Source organism: Microtus ochrogaster, chromosome 2, assembly GCF_000317375.1.
Source record: "Microtus ochrogaster isolate Prairie Vole_2 chromosome 2, MicOch1.0, whole genome shotgun sequence".
NCBI lineage: Eukaryota > Metazoa > Chordata > Mammalia > Rodentia > Cricetidae > Microtus > Microtus ochrogaster.
The window spans coordinates 67844016-67855292 of NC_022010.1; the positions used below are offsets into that span (position 1 = coordinate 67844016).

The following is an 11277-nucleotide window of genomic DNA, read 5'->3' on the forward strand; positions in this document are numbered from 1 at the left end:
CTCTTAGTGCCCTTTGGGTTACTCCCTGCAGGCAACGGTGTTTGATTATAGAAAGAACAAGTAGGACATCTCTTTATAATGTCCTTAGCTTGTTGCCATGTAATAGAAAATTCTTTCTTTAGGCCTTTACTATTGACATGATGCTTCTTATGAAATTCTGAGGCCTGCAACATGATTCCAATTAATAATTGATTAATCTCAGTGTTGTCTTGTGCTAGAGGACCAGGCAGAACTGTATGGGACCGGATGTATGTTATGTACATCGGACAAAGCCTGTTCCTGATTATGTCTTGTACCTGGATAAACAATGAAGTCAACCCTGTGTCATCTGCTATAAATTCAGCAGTTTCAATATGCACAATAACTCTTTCTGCATATTGTGAATCTGTAAATACATTAAGAGGTTCTTTAAAATCCCTTAGCACCATAAGAATGGCATATAATTCTGCCTTCTAGACAGAATTATAAGGGCTTTGTTCCACCCTACTCAAATCATCTTACGTGTAACCTGCTTTCCCTGATTTATTTGCATCAGTATAGAATGTACGGGTTCAGAAAAAGAGAGAGAGAGATACAGCAAAGAGAGATTCAAAAACAAAGAAAACCTCTAAATGATTTACAGTGTGTTGAAAATATATGCAGACTAAAAGTTAAAGTTCTTAAAGTAAAAAACAAAAAAAAAGGAAAAGAGTTGTTGGGTGTGGTAGGACACACCTATAATCCTAACACTTGGAAGACAGAAACATTTTCTGAACACACTGAAATGAAGGCCTGGCATTGTAAGAGCCTGATACACTTGGACTCATTTTCACTTATGGTAAGTCTGACAGAAAGTGGACCATGCCACAGTTGGGGACCATGACTTCCAACGTCACCTCAGCAGAAAAAAAGGTGAGACAAGACTCCATTGGCTCTCAGTTGCCTTCTACCTTGGGTCACATGCCAGAAGAATTTGCTCCTGGACTAATTGTAGGGAATCCACAGGAGTACGAGATCATTGGGCAGTCAGTCAGTGGCACACGCTGCCTTAGCACAGCTCATAGCTGGTCAACAGGCACCAAGGAGGAAAATCTGAGGGAAGAAAGGAAGGGCTCACAGGAAATCATACCCACTACTTGCGAACATATGGATCTTAACTTTATGCCTCATATGAGACTCCATGAGGCACATAGGGCACAATGATTAACAGTGATTAAGGTTAATCATTGATGGCATACACATGTATTATGGTATATCATCTGAAGGGAAAGCTGTGTGCTCTGACCTAAACTTACCCTGTATAACCCTCTTATTGTCTGTATATTGCCTTATTGCCTAGAGAAATCTTCCCTATCATTTTGTTTTCAAAGGTATTAAGCTGAGGGTTGTAAACTGAGTGACTTAATACTGTAAAGATAGCTCCTAAGAGGCAGTATCAGAAGGTTATCACTCACAGAGGGGACCCACCTGTCATTACCTTCACTATAGGAAGGACTCCAATTTCCCTGAGGCAAATGTCATCCCCATCTTTACAATTCTCCAGAGCTACTGGTGTAGATCCAATTTCATTCATGTTCATCATTGAAGACATTCATGTTTAACAGTCATGTTATTCATATTTAAGAGTTCTTAGGGAGGAAATGCCATACTAAAAACACACACACAGATCTAACTGTCAGGACATTACAGAGGAACTGCACAGGCTCTCGTGTGCAAGGACTGTGGCTTTTGCTCTCTCAGAGGTCAGCATTCCATAGTCCTCTGAGAAATAAGCCATGTCCAATTGAAGCTCTAATGTATCAGCAAGGGTCTCAGAAATCACCACCAAGGATATTAAGAAAAAACTTGGTGAGCTACATATTCTGTGTGTTGTGCTTGTACTTTCTCTCTAAAGATTCTCTGGCACTTCAAGAATACTGATGGTGTCTATCCCATTTCCTCTCACCACAGCTACACTCTACTCTCAAAGCCTCCTTAACAGTCATTTTATTTAATGGAGAATAAATTTCTGCCAGGTGTTGTACATTTCTGTAGTCCTAGTACTCGGGAGGGTCAGGCAGGGGGATTGTGAGTTCAAAGCCAGAATGGAAGGAGGAAAGGAAGAGGGAAGAAGGAAAGAAGAAAGGAGGAGGGAAGAAGGATGGAAGAAAGGGAGAGGGGAAGAGGAAGGAAAGAAACCAAGGAGAGGGGAGGAAGGAGGGAGGGAAGATTCTCTAGGAGGACACAAAATGAATGATAAGTAAGGTTGCTGTGTTGATAGGCAGCAGTCACTGTTCCTGATGCTAGTGGAAAACTGATCCAGCCCCACCAGGCCTGCTTTAAGATGTGTGCCCTTAACCCTACTGTGGATTCCAGGTAGAAGGTAACAGGGTTGAACTTCTGTTTACCTTGACCAACCTAACCCTAACTCAGTCTCTGAGTCCAGTGTTTCTCAAACAAAGAGTGTCTCTTCCACATTTCAGAACCAGCAAATCACTGAAAAGCACTAGGGGTTCACATCTTGCCTCGACCACTATGAGTCATTATATTATTTGAAATTCAAAACCAGGAAGGAGTAGAAAGCCTACTTGATTCTGTTGTTGTCTCTGGTCAACAAGTCAGTGAAATTTAGCTCTCCTTCTGAATAAATGTGGCGTGGAGTTTAGCTGCTTGTATGTGAGGCCCTTCTTTGTCTTGAGTTCTTGGCTCTTCCCTGAGGTAAGCAAAACTAGAATTTCTGGTGTTAACTGCACTAATGTAAATATTATGTAATTGAGCATGGGCTGGGCCTCATCACAGAAAGACCTAATTGCTGAGTTCAAGATCCATCTATACTGACAAAGCCTGCAGAGCCATAGTGCATCCAATCAAGGAGAGAGCACACAGCATTGCCATGAGGGACTGGATGTGACTGGCCTGGCCCACCCTCCCCACCTGCACATGTCAGGTGGAATGGATACTTTCCCTGGTTCATAGACATTGGTCATAAGGACCAAAATAATCAACAAATCTAAAACAGACATTATAGAACCATTTTTCTCTAGGACCTTAAACAGGTCTGCACTGCAGAATAGCACAAATCAATAAAGCTCTGTGATGAGAACTGGCTGCTTATCCATCCATTAAGTATCATCTGTGGCTACAGAAAGTCACCTGGGCTGACAAAATGGCTTAGCCAAGAAAGGCACTTGTCATCCAGCCTGGCAGCCTGAGTATGATTCCCAGAACTCACTTGATGGAAAGGAAACTAGCTCCTCCAGGTTGACTTCCAATGTAAAAAAAACCATTATATCACAGTTGTGTGTGTGTGTGTGAGAGAGAGAGAGAGAGAGAGAGAGAGAGAGAGACAGAGACAGAGACAGAGAGGGAGAGACAGAGAGAGAAAGAGACAGAGATAGAGAGACAGAGAGAGAACTTTTCCATGTGTGAATTGTAGCACACATGTGTCGCAGTACACCTGTGAAGATCAAGGGCAAACATGGTACCAATATTCTTGCCTTCCTCCTTGTTTGTAGCAGTTTACACTTTGTAAACCAGGCCCCTTGTCCTGAAGGCTTCCAGGGAGTCTCCACCTCCCATCTCACAGTAGGGAGGCTGGGATAACATGTTTCTGTTCCCAGATTTAGATAAATTCTTAGGATCCAAAATTAGGTCATCTTGCTCATGTAGCAAGCACTGTGTTCACCAAACCATAACCCTAGCACCTCCTCTGCCTTGTTAATAATCCAATGCAGACCACTATGTTTTTCATAAAGCAGAAGAATGCAGAGATGATAAGCCTTTGGAGGGGCAGAAATAGCAGGCTGAATTCTGCCCTCCCATGGGGTAGGAGTAGTTACCAGAGGGAGGGTGTGGTCACTCCACCTGAATGGTCAGGATACAATGGGATGAGGAGAGCAAGTCGGAGACAGATAAAATGGGGAAATCTGTCCTATGGAAGGATTTTTGCACTACGAGAAAAAGAGAAAGGAGGTAATTTTTAGAAGGGCTGTCTGGAAGACAGTCTATGTAGAGAGGTCGAGTATGCTGTGTGCTGAGGGAATGTTCTAGAAAAGACGGGGTATCAGATCAGAGCTGCAGATGGGAGATAATAGTGGGAGCCTAGCTGGAGAGGCAACAAGGCAGGCATGTAGGTGGGATAGGACCAGCCTTCAAGGGGACCACAGACGGTCTCCACATTGTCATGGAAAGGCAATGTTGCTGGTGGGAATGAGAATGAGTAGAGCCATTGGAAGCTGCCCATCTCCAGGCATCTGTGCACTTTTGTGCACAGCCCTGTTCCTCTCCCTGCTGCTTCCAACTTTAGTTTGGTTTCTGAGGCTGGCAGAGGAGATGAGTAGTATGGAGCAAGGGTGCAGAGATTTCCAGGGCTGCACATAAGATTGGTGGCAGACATGCCAAAGTCAAAGGGAGACTTTTGGTTCACCCACTTTATTTCCATTTAAGAGATTGAGGATCCAAACTGAACCTCAAAAACAAATAATTATCAAAGATGCCAAATGCACAGCCAGTCAATTCATAAGGTTAATTCCTTAGGCTTAAACAAAAGAAAAGTACTCCAGAGAGAAAGAAATTCCAAAGGATGATTGCCTACTGTCTGCATTTATAATTACCAAGAGGGACAAACTGTTCACCCAAGACTCACTGCCCCTGAAAGCCTTTTAAACTGTAGAGTTCTGTGGCTTCCAAAACACAATTGAAACAAGTCTTCTTATATTTCAAACATAAGCAAAACTTTTCCTCAATACTTTTCTAAACATACAAAATCAAAGCAAAATTGAAAAAAAAACTTCCAAACACAAAGATAAATGAAAAAAAACTTAGCAGAATTTAGACCATACATATAGATATGGCTAACTTCAGATAAGCTGTAAGCTAGAACCACACACATGCATTTTGCTGCTTATAAATTAACTTTTATTAAATATAAATATCATTATTAACAAATCATAAATAAATAAACCTGCTCCCTAAACACAGTGTCAGCCTATAGAACCTCCTCAATGTACAGACAAATGACAATTTCAAGCATGATTCATTGACATAGACATTAATTTTTTGCTGTAGGAAATCTCACAGCTTGTGGTTTCCACATACTGGGGCATGGCCTCATCAGCCCCTTCCTCCTTTTTGCTGGCTGCTTCTTTGGATTGTTGGATTGCTGGATTAGATCTCTGTCCAATGTTTAAGCAGAGAAATCTGATTTGTGAGTTTACGCCTAAATAAATATCTATTTTTCAATTCTAAACTAGTGTGGGATTTCTTTTAAGTATCCATTTATCAGTTGGCACCCCACATTGGGCGCCAGTTCTATAGTTCAATGCCCAAGTCAGTATAAGGGGCCAGGAGCGAACAACTTCTGTCAGAAAGAGGCCTAGGACTAACAGAAAGCTGTACTGCAGGTTAGACTCTGGGGCCTGGGTGTACTCCAAGAGGTGTTTCACCACGAAGACTGGTCCACTGAAGCCAGCCAACTATGAACATCAGACACATGATGGACAGGATGAGCCTGGTGCAAGAAAAGATCCATACAACCCTTCACAGTGAGGTGCTGTCAGGCCCTACTTCATTCAGCTCTTCTTGCCACAATTTTTTATCCATTAAGAAATCAGATTTGACCACAAAGTGTCGTTGGTTTCAGATGAGTTACTTCCAGGCACAGAGGGTATTTCTTGTTTTATGTGATCAAGTAAAATGAGTCCACTCTCCCCCTCTGATATTTCCTGAAGCAGAATGTAAGAAGGGTATCACAGCTCTCTGGACAGAAGGGTAGCACTGGTGATGACATCCAAGGGCATGGTGGGGTGAGAAGGGTCTGAGACCCCGTGAGGGTAACACCCTGAGCATCTGTTTTAGCTTCATTTCTGTTACTGTGATAGACACCCTGACTAAAAGCAGCTCCAGGAATAGGGGTTTTATTGGCTCACAACTCCAGGTTGTGGTCTGTTATTGCAGGGAAATCAAGGCAGGAACTTAAAGCAGTGGGGCACATCTATGGTCTCAACAGAGACAGGAAAACACATGGATCCTTGCTTGCCCTCAGTTGGCTTCCTCCTTCGTACTGCTCAGGACACCCTGCCTAGGGAACAGTGTCCCCCACAGTGGGCTGAGTCTTCCTACACCAATGGATAATATAGAGATATTTCTCATTAAAGCTCTCTTCCAGAATGATTGTAGGTTGTGTCAAGTTAACAGTCATAACCTCTTTACACAGCATTTGAACTGCAGGCATCAGGAGCTGATCCCCATGACCCCTGCATAGAGGTAGTAGAAAGCATGATTCAAAATACTCACCAGGGGCTGGGGAGAGCTTGTATGCAGTCATGGGCTCCACCCCCGGCACTAAAACACCAAAATGATAACACAACAAAAAAGACATTTGGACACAGAATTCATTTTTCTACTTGCATTTAAAACAACTATGCCTGGGGGCTGAAGAGAGGCTCAGAGGTTAAGAGCACTGGCTGCTCTTCCAGAGGTCCTAAGTTCAATTTCTAGCAACTACATGTGGCTCATGACCATCTATAGTGAGATCTGATTTCTCTTCTGGCCCACAGGCATACATTCAGGCAGAACACTATATACATAAATAAATAAATCTTTAAAAAATTAAATGACTATGCCCAGTCACTAGAGAACACTGCTTTTAATTGATTAAAACCTTTTGCTATTGTTATTAGGCTTCATTCCGATTCGTTCATTTCAGGCTCATACAGCCCGTCTCAACTCTGAGCTTGGGCAGTTTCAATTTTCACCTCAAAGAATAATCTAAAGTCATCTCTGAAGATGTGTTTTTTTCCTGAGAGTTAGGTTAAAAAGCAGGAGACACATGAGGGACACCCCCCAAAAAATTTCCTATCAAATTCTCAGCCAAATGAATGCACCACACAAACCTTAGAGGTGTGATTGAGAGTTTACTTCTAATATACCTGTGCCAGTGTTCATGCACAGAGTTTACACCATGGAGAGACATGGAGAAATAAAAATAAGCAAAGAGCCTGGGAAGTCAGTCTTTGCAGGAGCCTTTGCAATAATTATTTCTGTTCATGATAAAATTAGCCTAAATGTAAGAATTCCATATAGGGCCCAAGGGCCGAGTCAGAATCAAACAGAACCATGAAGAAGTAAACCAACACTCTAGCCAACACCCAGGACAGAGGTGGCAGTGTGTGGGCAAAGGGAGATGCTGGTGACTCCTTGGATAGCACCAGCCCCAGGCTTCTGAGAGAAGTAAGCATGCAGGAAGGTATGTTAATGCTGTGCCAATGGAGAAGGCTGAGGGCTGGGCCTCCACTGCATCTCAGACCCTGGGCGAGTGACTGAGTCACCTCAGTTGCCTCTGATGACAACCAGTTTGGTTGTAAGGATGAACTGCAGCTACTCTCAAAGAATGCCTGCATCTTCAATGCAAGAGCAAATCTGGGCACAGGTGACCACACCTGCTTATGCTCCCATGCACTGTGCATAGACCAAGAGAACCTGTCCCTGACCAGCTTCTCTACACTGAGCTCACTCAGGTCTGATGTCTGGAGACCCTCACCTTGACCTGCTCATGATGTGTGTGAATGCAGTGAGCAAACATGGCTAATGAAGGAATGAATAAAGGGAAGGTCTGACACAGAGTGGCTGGTGCCAGGTCCTGATGTCAGCTCTTCCACCCTCTAGACAGCAAAGCCACCATATTGTTACAAGCCTTGGCTTTTCTCCCTGTCAAGAGAAGATCTGGCTGATTTTAAATTTGATGCTGTATGTAGTTCCAAGTACACACCCAGGAACAATCACCCTTTCTCTTTCCCTGGCGCAGATTTTCACATATTCTGAACTAAGGGTCAGAACATGGTGCTGTATGACTATGAAGAATGTCAGACAGAAGAATTCCCCCCAAGAGTTATGGGAGAGACTCAGAGGAGGGACAGGAACAAGTGTGGAAATGAGGCCCTGGAGGTAGTTACTGAAAGACCCCCCCGTCCAGCTTGTTAAAAAACTTAGCACCATTTTGCAAGGCTTGTACTGAATATTCAGGGTTTTAACAAAGGGCAGTTTAGAAGCTGCCAAAACGAGATAGAGACACCTGTGGCTGGGCCGGGGGAGGAACGGTGAATACCGAGAAAGACACCCTGTCTGCCCTAGATAAGAGCCAAGGCAGCCCATATCTGAATTCTCGGGAACCAGGGACCTTGTCCCGACTTGAACTCGGCCATATTCAAACTGACCAATAAAAACCCTGTAACTATGCATCTCGCTTCTGTAACCATGCTTCTGCTCCCTTTACCCTATAAAAACCCACTACCCCAGCCGGACAGCGTGCCAGTCCTCCGAGAGACTTGGACGCCCCAGGTACCTGTGTATCTAAATGAACCTCTTGCTGTTTGCATCCACACAAGTGGTCTCGCTGTTCCTTGGGAAGGGTCTCCCCAGACTGAAAGACACTCTCAGAGGGTCTTTCAGTTACCAGGTAATGGTTCTAACTTGTGTAAATTTTCCTGAGTTCAGATGAGGTCATATTGCAATATTTACAGGAATGCAGTCACATGAAACCTTAATAAAATATAGTAAAGTAAAAAGCATGTAGAAAGCAATAATTCCAATTATACAGAGCAAGATTATGTGTCTAGTGACAGTGGCTGAATTGCCAGGAGCTCCTATTTTTACCCAGCTCTGAAAGCCTACAGGGTTAAATTCCAAACCAACATACTCAGCAGATCTATGACCATGTTATAATCCAGTATAAACAGCTGGGGAAAGATCAGAGATGCAGGGAGAGCCCTTCCACTAGGCCTATCTCCATGCTCTGCATCCCAGGAGCTTGGACCAGTCCAGGTTCCAGCAAAGTTCTTGGACACCAGTACAGGCCATTGTTACATGAGGAAGTGGCCCCTTGTTTGTCTCCACCACCCAGATAGTTTATACCTGAAATAACCACACAGAAACTGTAGTAATTAAAACACTGTTTGGCCATTAGCTCTAACTTCTTATTGAGTAACTCTTACATATTAGTTTTACCCATCTCCATTAATCTGTGTATCAACAGGTAGCAGTGGCTTACCAGAGATTCTAACCAGTGTCCGTCTCAGGCAGAGGATCCATGGCTTCTCTGCCTCTCCCTTCTTCCTCCCAGCATTCAGTTCTGTTTTCCCCGCCTACCTAAGTTCTGCCCTATCAGCTAGGCCAAGGCAGTTTTTTATTCATTAACCAATGAAAGCAACACACAAATAGAAGGGACTCCTACACCAGACCATGACTCCAGAGCTTCAACTGATCACCATCAATCCATCAGGCATCCTCAACAGAGACCAGGTGTCCCAGGTGGTTCAGAGGAGACATCATCCTCACTAGGATTTCAGCAGTGTGGTCAACCTACATATACAGCAAGACTCAAGCTGATTTATATGGTCATATAACCAAATTTCCTTCTAACATGGAGGTGAGCTAATGTCTGCAGGCATGCATGTCTCATGTTGAAGATGCATTGGGTACCCAGTGGCTAACAGACTTAGTACCTAGCTACATCATTCAAGTGAGGGGGAAGAGCTGAGAAAGTTGGATCATCACAGACTTAGTATTTAAAAATAGAAGGATTGGGAAGTGGGGAGCAGGGGACTCAGGAAAGGGCCTGAAGGACACTATTAGTTTTAAGACACTCACCCTAAGCTTCTTCCACTACTGCCCTCTGGCAAATAATGGGATGTTCAGTTGGGGGTCACCAATTGAATTAGCATAGCAATTGATTCTCTTTCCTGCTACATCCTCAGGCTGGGAGTCTTTGGACAAGTAAGTGGCCATGGCTACTGGCTCCTGACCTGTAAAATTGGAATGATCACATCAGTATATCATATGTATACTGAGCCCTGAAATGAGCAGATGAGGGCATGTCTCAAACCTTGCGAACATAGTGCAAAAGCCTGGTACATGAGATCTGTTATTGCTCTGGGTGCCAAGTGAGAACAAGTGTTGACTCTGCTTGTGTGTACATCAACTCTGCTGTATGCAGGGCATTGAGGACAGCACTCTTTGCCTTCCTCCTCCTTCTCTCTCTACCCATGAAAGTTCCCAACAAAGCTAACCCAGGTCTTCTCAAATATTGCCAAAGGTTATTAAAGTTTGCACCACAGGCTCCCCTCAGACAGCAGAGTAATTCTGTTCCTGAGAGTTCTCCAGCGCCTGCCAGTAAGTGAGTAAGTTCTGGGTGTCACAGAGTGGCAGGTCACAATTTTCTGAAAGTGGCACACGGAGAAGCTTAAGCCAAATGGGAAAAAGGTCTGTTCAGTGTGGAGTTCCTCAGGCTGGATCTTCAGCATGGCCAAGCAGAGCCCAAAAAACACATCCTCCAGCTTGAGGAATGGAACACTCTCAGAGACATTGAAAACTTTGCTGGCCACATTGCTAGAAAAGACATAACCCGTACCAGAACAAAAAGGTGGGTACCTATCCCAGGGATATTCAAATTTACTCACAAACCACTTGTTGAACTTCTGCCTGATGGAAGATCATTGGACTTTATGTAGCCTGTGAAGAACCTGGAGGTTTTGTCTTTCTTCAGCAGCAGGTCAGTCAGATAGCCAACATTCACAAACATGTCTGAGTCTGTCTTCATCACAAAAGCTGCCTGAGGACAAAAGTGGTGCACCTATTCCATGCCCATCAATGTCTTCAGGGTCAAGTTGTAATAGTCATCCTTGAAATCCTTCTGGATGATGTCGCGGTGCTGCTTGCCCTCCTGGGCTGTAGAATTCATCTCATCAGTGCTGTCTGAGGCCCCCAGGAGGAAGAGGGTCTTCACACGCTGCCCGTGCACCTCTGTATCTTTCCCCCATGTCTTTCGGATGGCCATGCGAGCCGCCAGCTGCTTGTGGGATGAAGTCACCAGCAGCACAAGGAAAGGTGGCTTCTGCTTGCAGTCTATATCTGGAAGCTGAAGGAACTTACCATGACCTTTCTTGAGAACTAGGGGCAGTGTCTTGAAAGGTTCCATGCTGAAGTACAAGCATAGAATGCCCATCATCAGAATGAAAGCATAAATCAGCCTCATCTTCATGAAGTCCATCTGAAAGAACAAAGATAAACTGCAAGGTCTCCCAAGAGAGAGGGTGGAGTAATAGATCCCCAAACACAAGGGGATCAGAGGGCTCTGTTCTGGTGTTCCAAGCCTAGCACAAGGGCTAGAATTTATATTTTATAAGGAACTAACAGAGAAGTATTTGATAGTTCCCAACACAGGGCTAGAGAGATTGCTCAGTGGTTAGGAGCACTACATTTTCTGCCAACAACCACCTGTATCTGCTCTTCCAGTGGATCTGATGCCCTCTTCTGGCCTCTGTG

The 11277-nt window shown here is 44.1% G+C and overlaps 1 protein-coding gene across 1 annotated transcript; it reads right to left on the reverse strand.

The window, feature by feature from the left end:
- Window positions 1-10077: 10077 nt before the first annotated feature.
- B3galt5 (beta-1,3-galactosyltransferase 5) lies at window positions 10078-11002 on the reverse strand. Its single transcript, XM_005372525.1, is given in 3 exon segments — window positions 10078-10142; window positions 10145-10438; window positions 10441-11002. Coding segments are annotated over 3 exon segments (921 nt in total).
- Between the last annotated feature and the right edge of the window lie 275 nt (window positions 11003-11277).